General features: G+C 35.6%; 1 protein-coding gene across 1 annotated transcript in view; it reads left to right on the forward strand.

Annotated features, from left to right (window-relative positions):
* LOC150087918 (DENN domain-containing protein 1B-like) overlaps positions 1-26,994 on the forward strand; it is a 209,695-nt gene that overhangs the window by 124,866 nt on the left and 57,835 nt on the right. Inside the window, exons 5-7 of the mRNA XM_090369963.1 lie at positions 10,239-10,308; positions 24,874-24,935; positions 25,451-25,549. Of these exons, the coding sequence (XP_090226089.1) occupies positions 10,239-10,308; positions 24,874-24,935; positions 25,451-25,549 (231 nt within the window). The remainder of the gene's footprint in view (positions 1-10,238; positions 10,309-24,873; positions 24,936-25,450; positions 25,550-26,994) is intronic.

Below are 26,994 nucleotides of genomic sequence, written 5' to 3' on the forward strand. Positions count from 1 at the left end.
CTATTTTTATTTTGTTTAAATGATTTATTTATACAGGATGTCTCAAAAATATTGGTACAAACGTTTAGGGGAGGTAGGTAACATCTAAAGGGATGTGAATCGCATAGGAACCCATAACCAGAAACGTCATGGGAAAGTAGTAGCAGAGGCACAAGAAGCAGAAATGACACAAGACAGTAATTAGTGGCAAACATTTATTTGACATAATATTAACAATGGAGTACGAGATGGATGCATTTCATGATGTTACAACAGATGCTCGAAGGTTCCACCATGAGACGCAATGCATGTGTGACACCGACACAGCATGGATTGGCGGACACGATCGAACACACCTGGAGTTTCTTTGACAGTAGCAGCATCGCAGACGAGTCTCGCCACGAGATCCATTTCTGTCTCCACAGGCGATTCATACACGATAGATTTGAGGGCCCCAACAGAAAGAAATCAAAGCTCGATAAATCAGGTGAGCGTGGGGGCCAGGCAACGGGTCCACCACGGCCAATCCATCAACGCCCAAAACGCCTGTTCAAATGGTCACGAACACACCTTCCATAATGGACAGGCGCCCCATCATGTTGAAACCAAATGTTGCGTCTCACATTTGCTGGAACATCGTCAAGTAACCCTGGTAGAACTTGTTCAAGAAAGATCCGGTATTTAGCGCAGTTCATGCGGGATGGTAACAGGTATGGGCTGACAAAGCAGTCACTGACCATACCTGCCCACACATTTATTGCAAAGCGATGTTGTGCCGCATGGGGGTGCACACCGTGTGGGTTGTCATGAGCCCACATATGAGCATTGTGCTGATTGAATAAGCCTTCCTGAGTGAAATAAGCCTCATCCGTGAACAAAACATAGGCTGAAAAATTCAAGTCTTGAACACTTTCTTGGAGAAACCACTGCGCAAAAGCCACACGTGCAGGATGATCTTGGGGGAGCAGTAACTGAACCCTTTGGAGATGAAAGGGGTGTAAGGAATCGTCGTGCCAGACATGCTGTACACTGTAACGAGACACTCCTAAGGCAGAGGCAATGGCACGTGTGTTGGTAGTAGGATTATTCTGGACGGCATTCAACACATTTCTTCCATGGTGGGAATTTGCATCGAACGTGGTCTGTCCGCACTACTCCTGTTACCTCTAAATGACTCATAATCGCACAAATTTTGATGCACGCGTGCAAACAAATGGTGGTCCAGTACATGTCTGTCTGGGAAGCGTTCTCCATAAATTCGTTGAGTGGCTCGTCCATTTCCCTCTGCTAATCCATACACTAGGTGCATGTCTGCCAGCTCACAGTTCGTATATCGATGCATGCTCTTCGTGCGGCGACTACTGCTTGAATGAGTAAACCAGAAATTTTCCCTCTTGCGAACTGATGAACAGCGCAGTGTACCAACTTACGGTGGCGTTTCCGGTTATGGGTTCCTATGCGATTCACATTCCTTTAGAAGTTACGTACCTCCCTTAAACGTTTGTACCAATATTTTTGAGACACCCTGTATAGAAAAACAATCTACTCATGTATTAAATTTAATATAAAAACTACTAAAAACATCTTCATAAGCATATTATGGAACAGTAGACATTGAAAGGTGTGCGAGTATAGAAAAATGTGTTGGTTTTTGACTCTAAATTGTGGTAAGATAAGAATTCAGAGTTAAAGATTGGCACAAACAATTATGATGAAATAATAACAGTAGGAGGATTGTGATATATTTGCAAATGGTATGATGCAGGTCAGAGATAGTTAGCATTATGCCATTTGCAGAATATCATAATAAGATTAAGTAATAATAATGTGTTTCATTATTAAACAAGAAGATATCTTGCCGTAATAAAACCTTTTGGAAAGAGCCATCAAGTAAGCAAATTCACAAGGATATGATTTTTGTCCATCATATACCATCAAGAATTGGCTTTCTGAATTCAAAAGGGGTTGTAGGCATGAAATATGAACTCTGGTTTGGATGGTCCTTGACTGTGTCAATCACAGAAAATATTGATGCTGTTCATGATCTTATTTTGAAAGGTCATCATATTATAATACTTAGCAAAGGCATTTGTTCAGCAAATATGTTAAGAATATTGCTGAACAATTCCATTATATTGTACAGAAAGACTTGAATATGAAAAATATTTTAGAGAAATGGACACAAAAATATGCAGGCTAGACAGAATAAAGTTTGAATTGTGCAAAAACAGTTCTTGCAAAATTCACTAGGATTCAAGAATGTTTTCCAACCAGTTGGTTGAAAAACTTGTTTCCAGTAAAATCTGAAAATATTTTTCACATTTTACTGGAAAAAAATTACAATAAAAATTAGTCACACACACCATAACTAAATGTGCAACATGCTCAAAGAATGGCATAGCAGAAATGTATATAGTGGTAAAGTTGAGTTTTCAAATGCAGATCAATTGTCAGTGGAATTATTCCATTGACAACCATTCACTAGCACACAGTAGAAGTCCTCTTATCCAATGTGCTTGGGATAAATAAAGTAGGGAATCATAGAAAAGTGCACATATGTACCTTAAGAATTTCATTTACATAATGGTGAAATGACATTTTTTTTTAATAAATATTACACCACTTACTGTTGAATCACTCTGTTATTCAATATAATATAAATCTGTATCTAGAACATTTTTGGCATCTATCTGTTTCTGCTGTGGTGTATATTATTTCTGCATTATCATAATTTAATTTTCTGAAAAATTGGTGACACTTCATTGGAAATGTTGACTCTATTGTATTTCTTCCTATAAATCTTTGGAACCTTCAGTTGCCTCAAATCAGTTAATAAACTATGTTCTTCATTTCCTTATTGTAGTTCAGGTTCATTTGTGATGTCAGCCTTGGGCCAAACTTCTCTCCAAGATTTAGTAGTTGAACTTGGAATTTTGTTCCATGCTATTGCTATGTTGTAAACACATCTTTGATGTTGATGACTTTTAATGATTCTATAAGACCTATATTGGTGTCTTTTGTTTTTCCCAAAATTGAACTAAAAAAAAAAAACCTTTTGCTTATGTCATCTCTTTGGACATTCCAGAACCCCCTGATCCATAGGCTGGATCAAGGATGTTATATTCAGTGGTTAAAATGTGACTTTTATTATTATTATTATTATTATTAGCCATATGGTGCAAGGAAGCTTGAGGCTTATGCTGCACCAGCCAAAAAACAATTCCCACATTACCCTGAAAGGGGGGGAAGAGTTATAAGCAGAAGGGAATCACCAAAAAAGCAAGAAAGAGAAGAATGATGATGTCCAGCTCAGGACCCTGAGTTTGCCAAGCCCATACTCGCCAGATGTGAGCCCCCAGGGGGTATGGCTTAAAATACAAGAACCATTGGCAGGTAATGTTCATACAGTTGTCAGTTGGAAGATGGAGAAGGATGCTGCAGTAGTTAAAGATAAAGGCACACACATTTTAATTTCAGAAGAGGGGACTTGGATGGTTTAAGGCATCTACTAATTTGGTGGATTTCAGAGGTGAGGGCAAATACACTTGAATTATGAGAATAGCTTTAAGCAAAAGTAACATAAGCCATGAATGCATGCATACCATTAAGAAAATATTGCAGGAAGGAGGCTGGTCAAATATAGCAGAAAAAAATAGCATAACATAGAATGTTGTAACTAGAAAAAAAGTGGGCCCAATGCAGAGTTCAGTGTAGATCCCCCATGAAAATATCTGTTTTGGTAAAAATAAAAAAATCATTAAAAATTGCCCTGGAAGTGCTAACAGTCATGAAAAAAAAATTTTTGTTCATAGACATAGTAAATTTTATTGAGTAAAAACTTACATTTTTACTCAATTAAATTTTTTTCTGTTTCGGACAGGAGGGCAGTGGGCCCCAATGCACTGCATTGGCATAGTTATGCCACCAATACGATAGTTATAGAGTGCATTAGCATTAGTAGAGGCATACAATGCAAGAAAGCAAGCTTATTCAGCATCAGCCCAAAAAAAAAAAAAAAAAAAAAAAACCCTCTCCCATTTCACCCCTCCGTTCGTTCGAAATACCTGTCCAGTTGAGCTTTAAATTTGTTTAGGCTATCAACTTCAACAACAAGTGATGGAAGTCGGTTCCACCAACCAACCACCCGCTGGCCAAAGGCAAATTTCCGCACATCTATCCGACATCCGTCCTTCCTCAATTTGAATTTATGCCCTCTGAGGTGATTATTCTGAGAAAGATGAAGAATCCCATTGGCATTGAGCATGCTCAAACCATTCAAGGCCTTATACACCTCTATCAGATCACCTCGCCGGTGCCTAGTCTCCAGACTCTGTAATTTGCAAAACTTAAGCCTTTCTTCGTAAGAGCAACCCTTTGTTCCATTTACTAATCTTGTTGCCCTTCTCTGTACCCGTTCCAGCAGCTCTACATCCTTCTTGAAATGAGGCCTCCAGACCTGTATACAGTACTCAAGATGTGGCCTAACCATTGCCTTATACAAGGGAATAATCACCTCCTTATCCCTGCTAGAAAAATTCCTGTATATCATTGACAAGACACCATGAGCTACTCTTGCAGCTCGTCTGCACTGCTCAGAGAACTTCATATCTCCCTGCACAATTACCCCCAGGTCCTTTTCATTCTCCACCACTGTCAGTGTGGTACCGCAGAGTTGATACGTTGCTCTGGGGTTACTGTTTCCCATATGCAGTACTTTACATTTGTCAATGTTAAACTTCATTTGCCACCTCTCAGCCCATCTGTTCAACCTTTCCAGATCCTGTTGCAGCAGCATAGCGTCAGTAGTGTCTTTGACGACCCTGCCAACCTTTGTATCATCTGCAAACTTGGACATTAAACTTGATATCCCATCATCAATATCATTCATAAACACCGAAAACAACAACGGACCCAACACTGAACCTTGAGGAACTCCACTAATAACATTAGTCCACGTTGAGCAGTGTCCATTGATTACCACTCTCTGTCTTCTGCCACTCAACCATCCCCTTATCCATAGCAGCAATTTGCCTCCAATGCCACACTGCTCCAATTTGTGCAGCAGTCTTCCATGTGCAACAGTATCAAAAGCCTTTCTAAGATCCAAATATATAATATCAAAGTTATTCCCTGCATCCAGTTCTTTTGTGACTACATCATAGTATCCAATCAAATTGGTCAGGCAAGACCTGCCCTTAACAAAACCATGCTGCGTCTGAGCTATAACTGAATTCTTGTCTAGATGATCCTGCAGTGCTTCTTTAACCAGTGCCTCCATTAATTTACCTGGAACAGAAGTTAAACTAACAGGTCTATAATTACTTGTGTCAGCCTTTGATCCTCCTTTGTGAATTGGGGTTACATTTGCACATCTCCAGTCTATGGGTACCTCCCCTGAGTCCAAAGAAGCTCTCATAATTATGGCTAGGGGTTTGCATACTTCCTTTGCTGCCTCCTTTAATATAACTGGATAGATCCCATCCACCCCAGGTTCCTTTTTTATGTTTATCCTCAACAATCTCTCCTCCACTTTCCTCTCAGTTATTACAAAATCATCCAGCTCACTGCCAATGTTTACTTTACCTACATCATTCTCCTTCCTGAATAACTCCTCATGCGTGAATGTAGATGCAAAATACTCGTTTAGATTGTTAGCCACCTGAGCAGGATCCTCAACTGTTGAACCATCAATATCCAGTGGACCAATCTGATTCATCCCTTTCCTTCTCGAGTTCAAGTATGTAAAGAACTCTTTTCTGTTTTTCTTTGCATCCTTTGCCAAGGATTTTTCGTAGTCTGCCTTTGCCTGCCTAATCTCCTTTGTGACTTGGTTACAGACCAACTTATATCTATCATAGGCTTCCATGTCCCCCATTAATTTATATGTATCCCATGCATTTTTCTTCTCTGCCACATGTCTCATTAGTTCATCTGACAACCATTTAGGCCTAAACCTTGAACAATATTTCTTAGTTGGTATGTAAAGCCTGGTAGCCTCCAAGATTAGTTCCTTGAATGCTTCCCATTTTGAGTTTGCTGTTGGTAACATCATCAGTTGGTCCCACTGTATAGAATTTAAATACTGTCTCAGACCATCATAGTCGCCTTTACGAAAACAAAAACCCTTCCCTTTACCTCTGATGGTAGTTACCTCCTTGAGTAAATCCCACTTCAACACACTGTGATCACTGCCACCTAGTGGTTCATTTATCTGCAGGTTCTTAATGCATGAAGAGTCACTACTGATAATCAGATCAAGAGTATTGCTCCCTCTTGTTGCCTCACGAACATGCTGGTGTAGAAAACAATCATCCAATAAATCCACAAAAGCCTTGCTAGTGTGCGAGTGACCAACCCACAAATTCCAGTCAATATCTGGGAAATTAAAATCCCCCATTATAAGACTCTCTGATTTACTGGCCCACTCTATTTCCCTGTACAATATCTTATTATACTCATCAGAGTCATTAGGCCTATAGCACACTCCTACTCTCAATTTTGATTTCCCTATGCTTATGTCACACCAAACTGATTCGGCACTGCCCTGTCCATCGATGTCGACTGGCTTCACTTCCTTGGACTTTGTGTTTCTTAATTAATAGCATAACCCCTCCTCCCCTCCTGTCCTGTCTATCCTTTCTATACACATTGTATTCCCCAAATTCCAGTTCCGCATTACTTATATCTGTGTGACACCACGTCTCTGATATCCCAACAATATCTGCCTTTGATGTTTTGAGCAATACCTCAAATTCATCAAATTTATTTACCAAACTCCTAGCATTGGTGTACACGCAGGTATACATGCACCTGTTTCTATTCTTAGCTACCCTAACACAACCCATGTGTTTACTTGTAACGCAATGACTACCAGCAGTCTCTGAAATATCCTGCATCTTGTTTTTCAGACTTCTGCTCATTTCAATAGAAGCAGTGCAAGAATCACTTCCACCTCTGCCAGTGGCTACTGTTAATCTATTAGTCCTTGTATCCCCCCCAACTAGCAGTTTTCCGACCCACCTAACACTGCCTCGACAGCATCAGCAAAAATTCTTGCACCCTTTCTATTTAAGTGTATCCCATCCCTGTAGAAGCAATCTCTCCTGTTAACAAGTACAGTCCAGGCTGAAAAAAATTCTACCCCTTGAGCCTTGCACAATCCCTCCAGGGCCGAATTGATCGACAAGGCTCTCATCATATACTCCCTCCTATCGTGTCTGGGCAGAATTGCAGACACTTTCAAGTTCAACCCTAATTCACGGCTTTTTTTCAGCAGTGACCTGTACTTGCTAAGTAATTCCGCCGGTCTCCTACTCTTAATATCATTCGTGCCAACGTGTACAACTATATCACCTTTTGTGCCCTTAAAAGATGATATCCGCTCTACAATGTCATCAACCTTTGCCCCTGGCAGACATACCCTGGTCCTATTCCACCTATCCTTTTTACAAAGCATGTTCCCCATTTCCCTGACAATAGAGTCACCAACAACTACTAGTTCCTGTGGGACCAGCGCATTCTGCCTAGGGGGCTGCTTCTGTGTTGCCTGATGACCAAGTGCAAGCTCTGGCGTTGATGTGGGCAGCTGAGAACTTGATGGGCCCCTCAATTTATTTCCTTCGAGGGCATCCACCCTGTCCTTCAAGCTCTCATAAAGGCCCATAACAACGCTGAGTTGTCGCCTGATTTCCTTGCACTCCTTACATCGTGCACACACAAAGACATCCCCCTTGGCAGTATCATGTCCCGTACCCAACTGCTCCGCAAACATCAAGCAAACAGTGCATTTTAATAGACTGTGATTCAGAGGGCAACTGGCCCCCTCAGTTCTCCCCTGAACCACAGCACTCCCATTAGCTTGAGCCTTTTGCTTTGCTGCTCTGGTTAGAGTCATGATTCCAATGTAATTCAATAAAATTTAAAACAAAAATTAAATCCTTAAGTTATATTATATATATATATGGATATATATATTGTTTTTTTTTTTTTTTTTTTTTTCGGTATCTAGTGTTCCCTTTATACAACTTCCGTATCACGTGTACCACTATAGTTATGTATTAATTATTTGTTAAGATTAAGTCGTTATATATATTTATAGAGTTAAAAATACAATTTAATTGACAATAAAGTTTATCAAGATTAATAGATTTACTGAATAATTGACAATATTATATTATGCACTATACTACACTAAGCTTATGCTATCGTGTAAAAATGGCGGGAATTCACGAACGAGTATCAAGTATGTATTAATTATTTGTTACGTTTGTACTCTAAGTCGTTATATATATATAGTTAAAAGAACAATTTAATTGACAATGAAGTTTAACAAGATTAATAGATCTACTGATTAATTGACAATATTATATTATGCACTATACCAGACAAAGCTAATGCTATCGAATTCCGGATATGCTGTGTCGCGTTTCAGTAACGAGTGTTATCTACGAAGTCCCTTTATATAACTTCCGTATCAAGTTATGTATTAATTATTTATTTTTACTAATTATTTATGTTCCGTAACCTATGTGGTTATATGTATAGTTAAAAGTACAATTTAATTGCCAATGAAGTTCGACAAGATTAATAGATTTACTGATTAATTTTCACGTAACTATGGCGGCTGTCTATGAACGGTAAACTCGTGTATTTGATACCCTTTCCGATACTAAGTAATACCTACAAATCTCTATCTAAGTTACTTTAACTTTAAGTACCGTAAATAGGAATATAAAGCTACTCTAGAAATAAGTTAATATGTCAATTTAAACTATGTCCCGTTCTTTGAGTTCCTGACAATTGGGATGTGAAGGAGCATTGTTCAGAAAGAGAATAGCCTTTTCAGGTAGGTAAGTGTATTTTCTTCAAGGGTTTTCCCTACAGAAGGTACAAATTCATGAAAAAAATATTGAATAATGCAGAGTCCACCTGTACTGATATTTATGAGTAGTAGTAAACTGATAAAGATGAACAATTTATATTATTTAAAAGCTGTTGGAGATTAGTTGATTTATCAACAACAAAATAGCAGTTTGTGAGTTACAGTTGCATTACTGCAGGTGGCTGCTGTGATTCTGCCATTGGATTTTTTGTATCTTGGTGCAGCAAGCTCCATTTTTTTTTGCCATCACTTTGGTAAGCGATACTTATAACTTAGACCTACTTTGCCCATATTGTAGAATTGTTCTCGAGTCAGTTTTTTTTTTTCTCTTGATAAATGATCTTAAATCGATAAAGTTTTGAGCAGCAGGCTATCAGTAAATAATCTTTCCCTACTAATACTCAGTACATTAATATCATGACAAGTTTTGCTAATGTCCAAGCCATCTGTCACTTGCTATAAAACATTCTATGCCATCAGTCTTTTGATGGAAGACCAAGGCTATTTCTTTGTTGCTTTTGTGAGTATGCTCATTGGAGTTCTTTTGTTGGACAACCCACACCCATTATGCATAGTCTGTTATCTCTAATTTTGGTTTCTTTAAAGTGGAGTGAAGCTTCACAACCCTTGTGAAACAAACCGAGTACAAAATTCATGTACATTTTTTTCTGTTCTTTACAATTGTCTTGCCCAACGCCTAATTCAACAGCAATTGTTTTTTTTTTAGAGTTACAGCTTTCACTGAAGTCTTTTCCGATAATCAAACTTAGTTTTTGTTGAACATTTTCTCATATATATTTCATTACTACATAATGTTTAATTAAATTACCTACTTTAATTAAAATAACATAATTTTACTGGTGCAAACACAGTTTGGAACAAATACACAATTGACTTCTTGGGAAACATACAACTCAACAGGCAGGTGCCGTGTACTGCACTAGCGGCAAGCATACTGGACCAGTATCCATGGCACACTGCAATGTGTTATAGGCATCAGACTATGTTTTAAAAATGGAAATTGGGGAGTGTTAGTTAATCCAGTGAGCTGGTTAAGAAGGCTTCTACTGTATGGGCATATACATATTAGTGGACGACTGATTAGAAATAATGATGGTGTATATATCCAGTGTCCATAATGATTTTGGGAAATGGCTTTGTCTATGACAGTGCAGTGCTAACCCTCTGAAATGTCAGTCAGATGCACTGGGATGCAAGTCAGACAAGCTTTTCCAGTTAAAAACAAGGTACAGCTGTAGCTGGTTGGTTAATGTGCAGTTAAATCAGAATTACATATGTTATATGTTTGAATTATTTCTAGTACTGAAATATTCTAACTTCGTTATTATTTTGTAACATTGTTATTTATGTCTTGCAGTTATCTTCCTTGGCATGAAACATTTTATAGGCTTCTTAATCATATTGCTACTATAACTAATGATAAGAAGGTAAGTTTAAATTTCATGCTTCTATTATTATTATATTATGTTTTGTAACAAGATGCAATTCTTGTTACATAATAAAATATTCAATTGTTGTTGCATAATATATTTTTTCAAAGAATGGTGAGCAATTATTTATACATGGTGGGCCACAAATCAGACTACAGTTGAAGTGCAGCTAACTTTTGTAATATTAAATCACATTCCTTTATTGTTATTTTGGATTAAAGATCACTAATTAGAATTTTAATCAATGACCACCAGGATTTTGCCATAACTAACATTTTGCAGATTTATTTAAAAATGGTTCCATATCATTTGCTGGCGCCTCCGTAGCCAGGTGGGCAGGAGCAGCAGTGCGTAGCACATGCTTCTTGAGACCCTGGTTTGAATCCATGACCACCAAATACAGAGGATGTGGAAAGGTCAGGGAATGACCACCGCATATCCCCAGAGCAATATGGACTTAGTTGCTAATGCTCCTAAAAACCAGATAACAACAAAATAACAATATATCATTTGCTCGGCGATTTAAGAAAGAATTGCAGTATAAAGATGCCTAGCCATTAGAAAATTTTTGAAGCCTTTGAAATGTACACACACACAACAGCCCAGCCATATAGAAATTACCCTACAAGTTCCATACTTCATTGAATACTGTTACTTTTCTGTTGTAATTATTTGGACTATAGGGAGTAATAATACTGTAGCAGTATACATTACTTTTGCTTTTATAAACTTCTATTCTAACTCGCACTTGCATTCCTTTAATTGCAGTCATGGTTTCTAAAATAATAGCTTGTTCTTAACTAATAGAAGTAGGTAGGTGTGTAATAATAGTGTGTAGTCATTGCTATTGGATTAGCATAAGAAATCTCCACACAGTAACATCTCAAAGAAAATATCTCATTGGTGTTCTGAAAAGAAAAGTAAAGAAAGAAGAGGATGCAAGTAAATTGTTTAAATTAAGTGCTTTCTTTAAGCCTTTTCTTGGATTCAGTGAAAAAGAATATATTTGAGATTGAGGAAGAAAATCACAATAATGGAATTAAAACTGAAACAAGGGAAATAAGATCTGTCAGAAGAAGCAACTTCTCAGTTATCACAGCATAACTGATTAATTATAAACTCCTCTAACATGTGGTTGTGCCAGAGTATAAACAGAACACTTTTTTATATTATTTTATATCCATGTCATTATTTTTATTGTTTGGTTAAATCTCTGCAGCCCTTTTATGAATCCTTTTATGCAGTCTCCATAGGGTTCTTTTATAATGAAGAGCTCTTCAGCTTGGAAAGATTTAACTATAAACTGCAAGTTCCTAGTATCATTTACACATTTTAGGTATTGTGTCAAGATTAGTAAAAATTTATAGACATTTTCTTCGTTTATAACTTTTTTAAACATTTCTTATTTCAGTGATGAGTTTCAACAGTGATATTGTGTTGTTGACTTCAAATGCAGAAAATGTGAAGAATCATCTCAACCAACTAGAATCTTGTGCTATTAATCTTTAGGACTAATGGTAAATGACAAATCTAAAGTATTGGCAACAGTGGGCTGGGCCCATTGTTGTTTTTATATTTATTACTGATATTGATGAAAATATATCAGGCTTAATGTCTAAGTTTGCAGATAATATAAATGTTGGCAGGGTGGTTAATTACAGTAATCAAGGTAAACTACTGCAACAAAATCTAGAAAAATTAGATAAATGGCAGTTGAAGTTTAACATTGGCAAATGCAAGGTACTGCATATGGGTAGCAGTAATCCCAGATTAATATACTAACTATGTGATACAACACTCAGGATAGTGAAAAATGAAAAAGACCTGGGCATAATTGTGCTGAGATATGTTCTTTTAGCAGTCAGATAGGCTGCCAGGACAGTTCACAGGGTTTTGTCAATGATATATACAGGAACTTTGCTAGCAGGAATAAGGAGGTGATTATCCCCATTGTTAAAGGCAATGGTTGGGCTGTGTCTTGACTACTGCATACAGGTCTGGAGGCCTCACTTTAAGAAGGATGTAGATCTGCTGGATTGGGTGCAGACAAGAGCAAGATTGGTGAAAGGAACAAAAAGGTGGTCTTACCAATAAAGGCTTCAGTTCTGTAAATTGCAGTGCCTGGAGACTTAGCACCTGTGAGGTGATCTGATTGAGAAGTTTAAGGCTTTGGATAGATTGAGCATGTTCGATGCTAATGGAATTCTTCCTCTTGCTGAGACTACAAGGAAGAACTAGACAAATTATTGGAGGGATGGATAGGTGCAAATTTTTTTTTTTTTTTTTCCTGATGCTTTTTAAGCTTGCTTTCTTGCATCATTTGCTATTATTACTATTACTAATTTAGTCAGACTTCTACTGTGCATAGCAGCAACAAACTTCTACTGTGCATAGCAGCAACAAACTTCTACTGTGCATAGCAGCAACAAACTTCTACTGTGCATAGCAGCAACAAACTTCTACTGTGCATAGCAGCAACAAACTACTGTGCATAGCAGCAAACAAACTTCTACTGTTCATAGTAGCAACAAACTTCTAGAGATGATGGAGAATTTCTAATACTTAGGATTGTTAATTTGAGATGGTTTCAAGGATATATCTAAAAGGAAGCAGAGGAAATCACAATTAACCTCTTTAAAAACTAAAATAAGACTGTGTGATGCTACTAATAGAGCAGTTTTTCCTATAGGCACAAATTGGAATACTGCCACAAACAGGTATGTTTGGATATCAAACCATTTGGAACAATATGCTTACATGGAAAGATGGATGTAATATGCAAATGTGTTTTTCTTATTACTTTTGTGTATTACAAATTCAAAAGTGTTAGAGGAAACAAAACAAGAACTGCTCATAAAAACAGTAGAAAAGCTTCAGTTACAGTGGATTGGATGCCAATTAAAACATCATGATATCTCACTGCATGTGTCTACTTTGCTACTTTACCCACCTAAAGTTGGGAAACAAAGAAGAGGTAGGTCATGTAATCAATATTAGAAAGGCATAACTAAAACCATTAGACTTGTTGGACTTCCGAGCAAATTATGAATTATCAAAGGACAAAGAAAAGTGGAAATCTATAACAGATTTGAGATATAGACTAAATTTTTCTTTTTCTCTCTTCACTGATGTTATTTTGTTCATGGTGTGATCAGTGGAATTGTAAATGTATTTCACTTTTTAGTGAATAAATGATTGACTGATTTGTTCTGAAATTATATTTATTTTTCTGTTTAATAGGAAGATCAGTTGTCATTGTTTTTAAAGACATTATATCACACAGAAATTCCTGAACCTGGATTAGAACTTCATGTAGCCTATAACCAGGGACAAAGTGTAATGAACCATATTATTAGTTTTTCATTTTAGTTTTTTATATATTTATATATATATATATATATATATATATATAATTTATATAATAATACATTTTATGTTGCAAATATGAACTTTTCCTTATCTGCCATTATGATATAAATATGATATATATATGACACCTTTTCTGCCATTATGATATAAATATACTGATTCAATGTGTAATATCTATTAATTACTTGGGTTTTTCATTGGAAGTAGGTTAAGCAGAATATTGAATAGTTCTTGAATTAACATATTACAATATTAATCTAAGAAGTATTTTATTTAGACAGAAAACTCTAGAAATTCATGAATACACTTTCAGAATGGTTCTAAATTTGTAAAAAAATTTCCTGTGTAAAACTGGTCTTATTCAGGAAAAATTGATTTCCCTAAAGGGTACTTTAGAAAGACTGCATGAAATTTGTATAGTTGAAATTTGTATAGTTGTCTTTCCATATGAAAGACAACTATACAAATTGAAGCATTGAGGCAATGCTTCAATTTGTATAGTCGAGTCATTAGAGGCAAGTTACTACTGTGGATAGAGGGATGGCTGAGTGCTAGAATGTGGAGAGTGTTATTAATGGTCACTGCTTTCTTGGACTAATGTTATTAGTGAGTCCCTGAGGGTTCAATACTGGGATCATTATTGTTTTCAATATTTATTATTTATTATATTAATAATTTATTATTTATTGATGAAGACATCAAGAGACCTGAGGTGGCATAAATTCAAACTGAAGGTTGCAGGTTAGATATGTAGGAATTTGCCTTCAGCCAGCAGGTAGTTGATTTTGTAAAAACAAAATCAACTGGCTGAAGGCAAAACTTTCATCTCATTAGAAATCAGAGTATGATGCTGCAAAAAATTAGAAATCAGGGTATGATGCTGAAAAAAACTGCATCACAATCAAATCACTTTGTAGGTGCCTAGCTCCTACAAAGTGATCTGATTGTGGTGTTTAAGGCTTTGAATGGATTGAGCATGCTCAATGCTAATGACATTCTTCCTCTTGTTCAAACTACACAGTTGAGGGGGCATAAATTGAAATTGAGGAAGGATAGTTGCAGGATAGATGTGTGGGAGTTTGCCTTCAGCCAGTGGGTGGTTGATTGTTGGAACAAACTTTTATCTGTTATTGTGGAAAATGGATAGTTTGAATAAATTCAAGGAAGAACTAGACGAATTATTGGAGCAGATGGACAGGTGATGTTGGAAGGTGTTTTTTTTTTGGCTGATGCTTTATAAGCTTGTTTTCTTGCATCATTTGCCACTCTACTAATATTAAGACCTAGAAAAATTAGCCAGATGGGCTGAGAAGTAGCAGTTGAAGTTTAACGATGACAAATAAAAGATACTGTGCCTGTGAGTAGCAGTAATATGATTAAAACATACTGTGTGGTATTACACTCAGGGTAGTTGAAAATGAAAAAGACCTGGGTTAAGTGTGCAGGCAGATATGAAGTTCTCTGATCAGGCAAATAAATATGAAGACTGCAGAAATCCGTCAATTTCTGCGGTCCTGAATGCTTCCCAGTTAACCATGATATTTCCATTTGGTGACTTTGTCAGCCACCTGATAATAAAGATGTGAAAAAAAGTGAACAGTTTTGAGTTATTTTTTGCTGATAATCTGTGGTGTTGAAGTTTTTTTGCAATGGCACAGATTGATTGCAAATATAGCATCCTGTGATGACTGTAGTGAGAAAGTCCTTAGTTCAATGCCTCAACCCATCACCTTCTGTATTTTGCTGATCTACATTTAACAGGATTACAGTTGTGTTTATGCCTATTCATGACATGTGGATGATAGGTATGGTTCATCCTCCCCCCCCCCCCCAAAAAAAACCCTGCATGTTTAGGAGCATCCAGATACTTTTGGCACTAGAATATACATACATTGCTGTACTGCTTAATAATATTTGATTAATTGGTTTGGTAGTATAAAAAGATAAGCTATTTTTTGTTCTTCCTACCCTCCCCCCCTCATGCACATATGCATTCAGACTTACATTTCTTTACCTGAAATCTTCAAAACTCTAAACTTAAATTACATATCTAATTCTGTGACATCAAAGAAATAATTATGAGAAATTTGGAGAACCAGATTATATTTTTCTTCTGTGTTTTTGTGACCAATAGAATTTAATTTGCTTAGTTAATGCAAATAGTCTCAATGCTGACAGTAGAACAAACATTGCCTCCAGAAATAGGCTCTCATAGCAGTGTCTCAATATTTAATTAAATAGACAGTTAAGGACAAGGACATTTATTTGAAAGTAGTGCAATATTGGGGAAACTCATTGTGAAAGTAAAGTTTGTTCTTCTGCTAGGAGCATTAAGACCATATGCATTAAAGCAGTATAAATCCTGTTGGTTGCAAAAAAGACAGTTCTTAAACTTATTTCTGAAACTTATGTATCTTATGTGATTTTGATATGAAATTGTTGAAGATAAACACAAGAAAGGCACTTGGGGTGGATGGAATCTATCCAGTTATATTACAGGAGGCAGCAAAGGAAGTAAGCAAACCCTTAGCCATAATTATGAGAGCTTCTCTGGACTCAGGGGAAGGTACCCATGGACTGGAGATCTGCAAACGTGACCCCAATCCACAAAGGAGGATCGAAGGGAGACAGAGATCATTACAGGCCTGTTAGTTTAACTTCTGTTCCAGGGAAATTAATGGAGGCACTGGTTAAAGAAGCATTGCAGGATCATCTAGACAAGACTTCAGTTATACCTCGGACACAGCATTGGTTTGTTAAGGGGAAGTCTTGTCTGACTAATTTGATTGGATACTATGGTGTAGTCACAAAGGAACTGGATGCAAAGAATAACTTTGATATCATATATTTGGATCTTAGAAAGGCCTTTGATACTGTTGCACATGGAAGACTGCTGCGCAAATTGGAGCAGTGTGGCATTGGAGGAAAATTGCTGCTATGGATAAAGGGATGGTTGAGTGGGAGAAGACAGAGTGGTAATCAATGGACACTGCTCTTCGTGGACTAATGTTATTAGTGAAGTTCAGTGTTTGGTCCATTGTTGTTTTCTGTATTTATAAATGATATCGATGATGGTATATCAGGCTTAATGTCCACGTTTTCAGATGATACGAAGGTTGGCAGGGTTGTTAATGACACTAATGACAGTACACTGCTGCAACAGGATCTAGAAAAGTTGAGCAGATGGGCTGAGAGGTGGCAAATGAAGTTTAACATTGACAAATGTAAAGTACTATATATGGGAAGGAGTAATCTCAGAGTAACGTATCAACTCTGTGGTACCACACTGACAGTGGTAGAGAATGAAAAAAAAAAAAAAAAAAAAAGGACCTGGGGTAATTGTGCAGGCAGATATGAAGTTTTCTGAGCAGTGCAGATGGTCTGCAAGAGTAGCTCATGGTGTCTTGTCAATGATACACAGGAATTTTTCTAGAAGGGATAAGGAGGTGATTATCCCTTTGTATAAGGCAGTGGTCAGGCCACACCTTGAGTACTGTATACAGGTCTGGAGGCCTCATTTTAAGAAGGATGTAGAGCTGTTGGAACGAGTACAGAGAAGGGTAACAAGATTAGTGAATGGAACAAAGGGTTGCTCTTACAAAGAAAGGCTTAAGTTTTGCAAATTACAGTGTCTGGAGACTAGGCACCTGCGAGGTGTATAAAGCCTTGAATGGTTTGAGCATGCTCAATGCAGATGGGATTCTTCCTCTTGCTCAGAATAATCGCCTGAGAGGGCATAAATTCAAATTGAGGAAAGACGGTTGCAGGATAGATGTGCGGATGTTTGCCTTTAACCAGCGGGTGGTTGATTGCTGGAACAAACTTCCATCTGTCATTGTAGAAGTTGATAGCTTAAACAGATTCAAGACAGAACTTGACGAACATTTGGAGCAAGTGGGTGGGTGAAATAAGGGTTTTTTTTTTTTTTTTTTTTTTTTGGCTGATGCTATATAAGCTTGCTTTCTTGCATCATATGTGCCTTTGCTAATGTTAATTTTGATATTTTTTGCTTTTCTTTCCAAGATATTTGTGCTTTATAGTGCCTTTCTTCTGTAATAACAAAAGGCCATAGTAATATATATATATATATATATATATATATATATAAAAAGGGATTCAGGAACTTGAAAATTTAGCTTGCTTGTATATTGAATGCCATATGAACTTGCAAGAACTAGTGCTTAGCAAATACTTCCAGAATACAGCAGTAGCACTACAGTATCATTTTGAAGACTGTATACATGAACAAGACTTTTTTTTTTTTTTTTTTTGGCAAGCTATATGCTTAATGGCAAATAATTTATTCCATTTAGTATAAAAATTGTATATTAATGTATTATTAAATAATTTAATAACAAATACTAAATAGCCAGTAAAATTAGTGGCTGTTTTAATATTTATTATTAAAGGTACTGATTACTAGCTTTTTTTTTTTTTTTTTTTTTTTCTTATTGGATGAGTGTTAATAAAAATACCTACAAACTTAACTTTCACTGATTAAAATAGATTATTTTTAACCAAACTTTAAAGTAAAGAAATCTTATTTAATGGCTTTATTTTTCAGGAATTCGTTTCCCGTTGTCCAGATCATTATAAGTTGCCCACTATCCCGGAAAATGTAAGTTAGGTACAGAACCACAAATAATAATTACAAAATATAAAAATTAATTTAAAAAATTTATTACAGTGGGTGATGAAAGTGCAGATTAAAAAAATCCACATTATTTAATAATTAATTTATTTGCAGATACAATTTAAGTATACCACTATGACAGTCAAAGCAAGAGGGCTTACAAAAGAGTAGTTAATAAAAAAATTTCAGATATAACCATCATCATCAGCCATTTTCAATCTACTGCAGGATGAAGGCCTCTCCAGCAACTTTCCAGTTCCTTCTGTTTTGTGCAATGGTCATCCATTTACTACCCACAAACTCATGAATTTCATTTGTCCATCTTCATAATTGTCTTCCAGGTTTTCTTCTAGCTCCTCTTGGGTACCGTTCTGTTATTTTCTTAGTCCATCTGTCATCATGATTTCGAGCTGTGTCCTGCCAAAGACCATTTTAGTTCTTTAGTTTTGATAAGAATGCCCTTTACTTGAGTTTGCTGCCTAATCCATGTGTTTCTCTTCTTATCTAACAGTCTGATTTCCAATATAATTTGTTCCATCTTCACTGTATAGTTATCAGCTTCTCTTCCATTCTTTTTGTGGTTGCCCAAGTTTCACTTTCATAAGTCATGGTGGGGAGTATACATTGATTAATTATTTTACATTTCAGACAAATTGGGATATTGCTCCTCAGCATGTGACTATATTTCCTGAATGCTATCCATCCAAAATTTATTCTTCTCTTGACTTCCAGCCATTTATCATTATTACTGCTAATGACTTGTCCCAGATAAGTATAAATAATTACACCTTTTCAATTACTGCTCCTACAATCATTATATTTCTTTCTGTTGCATACTTGTTCATCATTACTTTTGTTTTAACCATATTCATCTTTAGTCCAAAATCCTTACTAAGTCTGCATAGCTGATTAAGATTTTCCTCTAATTCTTTGGGGTCATGGCTTATGATCACAATGTCATCTGCAAATCGTAAAAGGGTTTAGGTACTCTCCATTCACATTGACTCCTTTCTACGAACAGTCTAATCTTCTGAAAGCTTCTTCAAGGGCAGCAGTAAACAACTTCAGAGATATTGTGTCCCCTTGTCGAACTCCTTTTTCAATTTTAAATTTGCTACTGTCTTTGTCTAGTCTAATAAAGGAGGTAACATTCTCATATATTTTCTTCAAAATCATAATATATGGGGTATCTATACCTTGTCTTTCCAGTACCCGAAACGTTGCCTTATGCTGTATGGAGTCAAAGGCCTTTTCATAATCCACAAATGCTAGGCATAATGGTGTTTTATATTCATTTGCTTTCTCCATTAGCTGTGATATTATGTGAAGGTGATCCATAGTTGAGAATCCTGTCCTAAAGCTAGCTTGCTCTTTCCGTTGATTCTCATCAAGTATTCTTTCTAATCTGTTAGTAATGACCCTTGTGAACAACTTGTAGATGTGGGATAACAAGCTAATTGGTATATAATTTCCAATTTCTGATTTATCTCCTTCTATCTCATCAGGAAAGATATTGAGTATGTCGTATGTGTTACTAATTTGCGATCCATCTTCCCCACTGCTGGCATCATTCCCTTGCTCCTTGTATAATTCTCTATAGTAGTCTTCTGCATATTTGAATTATGCCTTCTCTGCTGTTTATAAGTACACCATCGCTATTCTTCAGTTTCGTTATCATTTGTCTTTCTGTATTACTGCTCGGGATGGCTGCTGATTTAAATCCTTTGTTTTCCCTTAATGCTTGTTCTACTTTTCTTGTGTTAAATCTTATGTCCTCTCTGAGTCTCTTTCTAATGGCTTTTCATGACTCAGTATACTCAATTTTCTCCTTGTCAGTGTTTATCTTGCTCTTCATTTGTTGTCTTCGGTTCATCATGACAAGTGTTTCTTGATTAATTTTTTCTTCTTTGGATTTATTTTTACCTATAGATTTCTTGGGCTTTATCACTTTCAGAAAGTTGTAATACTCCTCGTCGATATCTTGGTCCTGAGCAGTCTGCAGAGGCTCAAACTTGTTCTTAACTTCCAGTGCATGCTGCTTTTTCTCCTCTTCTGTTATCTCAAAGACCTTTGTATTATTTACTCGAGTTATTTTTTTTCCCTTTCTTTTCTTACATCTATACCAAGTGCGCATCTTGCCATTCTGTGATCACTTCTAATATTTACCTTGTTCGGGACGGTAACATCATTCATGATATATCTACTGTTAGTGAGGATGAAGTCGATTTCATTAGTTGTTAATCCATTTGGGCTCTTCTATGACCACTTTCTGTTCACCTTTTTTCTTGAAAAAAGTGTTCATTACTGACATTCCTCAAGCTTCTGCAAATTCCACAAGCCTTTCACCTCTTTCATTTCTTTCACCAATTCCAAAATTTTCTGTAGTTCCCCTTTCTGCACTGTTTTGTCTCTTTCCAACCTTAACATTGAAGTAACTCATAATGATAGTGTAGTGGGTTTTGTGCTAATTTAGAAGACTCAATTTCGGTGTACATTTCTTCAACCTCTTCGTCATGGCTCAATGTTGGTGCATAAATCATTATAACCTTTAGCTTCTACCTCTTAGAAATCCTTCACACCCTTGGTGATGTACTTTTGAATTCCAAAATGTTGTTTTTTATATCTTTATGGACAAGAAAGTCAACTCCACCTTCACTCCTTTCACTGTTTGCATTGGTGTACAGCAGATTTCCACTTGATAAACTTATGTGATTCATTTCTTCTTGTTTCAGCCAAACTGATGATATTCCAATTCACATTTTCTAATTCCTTTTCCAACTCTAATATCCTGTCTTCACCGATGAGTTATCTTACGTTGTAGCAGGCCAAGTTCAGTTTCCATTCATGGCAGCCTGGTCATACCCAGAGATTCTTAGCACCCTCTGCTTCCACTCTGATCCTCTTGCTGCCGTAAGAGGGGGAGTGAAAGCCGCTGGGGACTGAGGGCCATTTGTTTTGTCGTGCTGTCATATGCTGGAGGGTTTGGTCTTTTCCTCTTCATGCTGATCAGGCGTCTTGAAGGGAACCACTCTACACGTTCGTTGCCACCTAAGTGACGTAACAGGGCTTACCATTGAGAAGGCATGCATGAGTGGATTTTAGGGAGGCAGTCCAACCGGACTTCTCCTAAATCTTCTGAAATAGAAAGATATTGGATCCATTAGTGTCTGATAACACAGAGAATGCCTGTTTCCCCCTCTAAGCCCCTCTGAGATATAACCAATGGACTCAAAAATAATATAAAGGTAAACAGTAAACTGATTCTATAGTAAGTGAAATTGTTAACATAAAGGTCACTGCATAGTCTGCTAGACTATGCAGACAATAAACCGATCTTTGTTCAATTTAATTTTGTATAATGTTGTTTGTTTGTCTAGTATTTTAATTTAAATATACAAACCCCCAAGATTGGGATTTGGATTCTTGATACATTTGAATTCTTGCAGACAGTGATAAAAATATAAATTAATTGTGATGAAAGTTTAAAATACATAAAATCAGTTAAATATATTGGATAAAATTGCTAAAAATATAGCACAGTAAAAATAAAAATAAGTACACTAGGACAATGGTTTTCAAACTTAATGACATAAGTACTCCCTTTTAGCTTGAAAATCTTTTTTGCAGCCCCTACACTTAACAAAATCCTTTCTTTGATCTAAATTTTTGTCCTTGTCAATTTCTGTTACCATTAAAATTGAGAAGGGCCAAGCCCTTCCTTTCCTGGCCATTTTGGTTAATATGTTGTCTCCACACTTAGCAAAGTCTTTCCATACTGCCACCCAACAACACAGCATTGTCCAGGCATTAATGAATAGCATTTGGTCACCTTTCAGCAAACAGAAGCAAACATCAATAAAACAGACAAACAGAAGAAATCAATAAAATTAAAACAGATCTTAATAAATGTGATTGCCCAAAATAAATTCCTAATTACTGGGAATTTTTTTAACCCAGGCATGCACTAATGTAAACAATTTTAATATTGCATAGATCTGCCTCACTGGGGTTGCCCGCATTCCTTTTTTATTCAAGAGTATCACAGGGTATAGCCAAAACTGTGCGAGATTATAATATTCATACTATACAGGTACCTGGCAGAAAACTACTGATAATATACCCACACACATCCTGTCTAAAAACCCCCATACCATCTATGAAGATGAGTTGAGTTGTTTATCATATTCCCTGGAGGGACTGTAGTTTGAGCTACGTTAGCAAGGCAGTCTGTCATCTGGAGGATCAACAATAGCTATGGATTACTAGCAGAGGCATCGTAGCTTTGTACCAAATGATGCTCGCATAATAAATTATTAGCATTAGCATTAGTAGAGGCATTTGATGCAAGAAAGCAAGCTTATGCAGCATCAGCCAAAAAAAAAAAAAAAAAAAAACCACTTCACCCCTCTGTTCGTTCAAAATACCTGTCCAGCTGAGCCTTAAACTTATTTAGGCTATCAACCTCCACTACAAGGGATGGAAGTCTGTTCCACCAACCAACCACCCGCTGGCTAAAGGCAAATTTCCGCACGTCTATCCTACATCTGTCTTTCCTCAATTTGAATTTATGCCCTCTCAGGTGATTATTCTGAGCTAGAGGAAGAATCCCATCAGCATTGAGCATGCTCAAACCATTCAAGGCTTTATACACCTCTATCAGATCACCTCGCTGGTGCGAGACCTTATGTATGAGACCTTAAGATACACCACTGTCTGGAATCTGCTACGTTGGTTCCACCAAGGCTACAATTAATAGGGATTGTGGTATGCATATACACACTATTTTTTTAATCTTAGGTGCTGCACAAGGTTAGCAGATTCCTCCTTCCCTTTCCCTATCACCTTCTGCCTTCCCTCATCCTCTAAATCCTCTCCCATTAACCTTTTCTTCTTTTCTCCCCCACCTTCATTTCAACAGAGAGAGTGGCATTGTTATTGTCACTCTCAACTTGCAAAACACTTGAACCATGATATAAATACAGCAAATTAATTAATGCTGTTAATAGGGTTATAGATAAGGCAAGGTGCTGTTCTTCTCCTATGAACCTAACCACTGCTGTAACCAAATAAAAAAAATAAGTAAAAAAACTTTAAAAAAAAGAGAAACACTAAAGCGACACCTGCTCCCAGAGGAGTGAATATCCAGCTCTTCACCTAAAGAGACATGGGCTACCTTCCAAAGAATGAGAGCTATTTAAATAATAATAACACAACAATATCACAAATAAAGCCACTCCCCCTTCCTCCATGACTTGAATTTTTGTGTATGTTGGACTACATATCATTTCACTATTTGACTGTTCTAGCAATACTTAAGTTACTTGAGAAAGGTTCATAATAAATAGCCAAAAGCTTCTAGTGTACTTATTTGTTTTTACTTTTATTGTGATATATATTTAGTGCTTTTATCTGGTTTATTTTAACTGATTTTATGTAATAACCTTTTAATTACAATTAATTTATATATTTTTGTAATAAATTTTCTTCTAGATTGGGTGGTGTCTGCAAGAATTCATATTTGGATTTTAATTTACGGTCCAAAGGTTTAAATATAAGAATCTTTTTTTTAGGCAAGAGAGTCACAAACTATAGGTCTTATCCAGGTTTTACCACAGCATAAATATTGAAGGTCAGCTGGTGAAACCAGAAGATGAACCTATAGGGTCTTTTTGAAACAGAGGAAAATCCTTTTTGGGTTAACAAAAAACTATCTTGAAGGAATGCATACAAGTCTTGATACAGAAAATGCTTGATTCAAAAGATACAGTTTTGCATTTAGAAACAGGTTAATTTATTGGTTATAATGCAGAAATAGAATTTTCTTTTAAAAACAGGAGAAGAAATAACAAAATATCAGGCATTTAATTTATAAAATAATAATAAACATTTTGTAAAGCGTCAATGAGTCTTACCTCTAAGTAAGATATTTAAATAAGACCTTTAGTCTAAAACATGAAATTGCTACTACAAAAGGTCTTATTCCCTTTCTACAGTCTTTCCATCTTCCTTTGTAATGATCAGTTTACCAATACCCCCTTATCTGCTAAAGGATAAAGCATTCTTTTCTGAAAATTAATAAAATTCAGTTGGATTGCCACTTTTAGTTATTTTATTTTGAGACAATTGAATTTAAAATTTCTGCCATATTTCTCTTTGAAGGAATTGAAAGGGTATTTTTGTTATAAAATTGGAAATTTGATTACTTTACTTAGAGAAAAATTTGTAGAAGAATAAGAGAAATTTACTTTGATATGATACGTAGAACACTTCCGTATAATACTCTCCAGAAAGTGAAAAAATAAGTGAATGAATGGATAACAAAGAATAAGTGATTAAATAGGGACAAAACTAATCATTTGGATTATTTTAATGCATCTCCATAGTAATGGTGGATTAACTTCTGCTGGTCTCAGTTTCACATAAAGTATTTTAAAATTTGTTTTATAGAAATAAGTTTATTCTTGGAACAGTAAATACTGTTGTTCATTGATCTAATGAGAGACAAAATAGCCTCATCAAAATTTATATAGGTTATTGATAAATGTACTTTTCTGTTTTAGAGAAACCTAACTGAATATTTCAATGCTGTTGATTCCAATAATATGATGATCATTTTTGCAAGGTAAGAATTATTATTTATGAATTCACCCTTAAGAATATATATTTTTTTTGCTTTGATGATTGTAGAGGGAAAATAAATTTCAAGTCATGAGGCCAAAGTTTGTTTTTTCATTGCAGTTTCATATTTGAAATAACTTTCTTTGTAATTAGATGGTGCTGCATATTTTCAATAGTCCACTGCAGTGCATCACATCAAAAAAGTTTTATAAGCAGTGATGTGGGGCTTTGAAAGAACCATAAAGGCTTTAAACTTTTAAAGCACATCCATTTCTAAATATTTCTCACTATTACTAATCTAAATATTATATCATATTGTTAGTATTTTTTTTTTTTTTTTTTTTTTTTTTGCTAGGGTTATCAGCCTTCAAACTGAAGTTAAAGTAGGAAAGTGGTGGGGTGATTATATTGAAACACAATTTAAAGATGTTTTGTACAAGTTATTCTTATTCACATTCAGATATTTTTATTCTGGTTTCCTTTGCATTTTAAAATGAATAAAAATATTTAATTCTTTAGTATGTTGCAAGAAAGAAGAATCCTTGTTGTGTCCAAAAGATTAAGCAGGTTAAGTGCCTGTGTGCAAGCTATAGAATTGCTGATCTATCCAATGCACTGGTCAGTATTATTCTTCGAATATTTACAGATATGAGTATTATACCAAATATTTTCTAACAGGAATGCATATTTTTATTAAATTAGTTTTTTTTTAATTAGTAATAATTCAATTTTAATATACATAAATAAAAGAAAATAGTAAAAGTAAACATTTTATGTAAACTTATATTCTCACTGTGAGATTTCTTTTATTTAATATTAGTACAGCATTGAAGTATACCTAGTGTTTGCTGTATTGATTTGAAAATATCAATTGTACTTATATAAAAAACTAATCCATCATATTGTATAAATACTCTTGGTTTTTTTTTTTTTTTTTATCACAAGTTAAGTGTTACTTGTGATTTAATAGCAGTTCAAATTTTGGTAGTGAATTTCTATTAAAGAATTTGCCCTAGGAAGGGCAGTGCACTGCATCTGCTATGTTAACTAACTTAAAAATAACGACCAGGACATTAAAATTAGAATTATGAACATAACAGTAATAAGAAAAATAAACATAAATTGTTAACCCCCCCCCCATATGACACATGGTACAAATAATTTCCTGCCCTGAAAATCGCACAAGTGTGATTTTCCAAGTGAGGCTTGGTGTTGAAATAATGAAATAAATAACTTAAAAGAGAGCAGCACTTTACAATTGGCAAATGCATACCACAGTGGCTAAATAAGAATTATTTAAGAAAAGGTGAATCTTTATTATGTTGTAGTACATGCCAAATATAGGCACTTACCTATAATTTCTGACATAACTATTTCAAGATATTACATAGGCGGTGGGCTAAGCATTAATAGGAATAAACAAATTACACTACATTGTTGAAAATACAGTAATATAATATCACTGAAAGTTTTGAAAGTAATTACATATTTCCATCCTTACAGTGCTTCAGGGATATTCAGTATTGCCACCTGCCTGTATATTGTTACTGAAATCAAATATTTTTTTTTCACCTGTTTTTTATACGTTTTTACTTCAGGATACAAATACATCCTTGCATTTGGCCCCTCACTTACAGCTGATCACCATCACAACTCCATCCAAAAAACATGTCACACTGAACAAAAACTAGGTTTAAATTGAATGAAAAAAGTGCTTTTAGAATTGTATGAAAATTGCTCTTTAAAAGGAGAGATGAAAAGTAAGATAGACTCATGACATGGTATGATACTCAAAGTGAAAAACAGGCTGTGAGACAGTCTTTGTATACAGTCATACATCACTAATGGTTATTACAGAAACCAATGTGTGCTATGAAAAGAGAGGGCAGACAAACTATACACATCAATTCAAGAACTAAATTATAATAATGAACCTGCTAAAGTCAGGTAAATTAAAATTAAATTTATAAAAAAAGTATCAAAATGGAAAAAAAGTAAAGCTCTCAGACTTGTCAACAACCATAAATACCTTATGCTCAGTTAAATGGGATTTCTGATGTTAA

Source organism: Mastigoproctus giganteus, chromosome 3, assembly GCF_048544385.1.
Source record: "Mastigoproctus giganteus isolate SK-2022 chromosome 3, ASM4854438v1, whole genome shotgun sequence".
NCBI classification, from domain to species: domain Eukaryota; kingdom Metazoa; phylum Arthropoda; class Arachnida; order Uropygi; family Thelyphonidae; genus Mastigoproctus; species Mastigoproctus giganteus.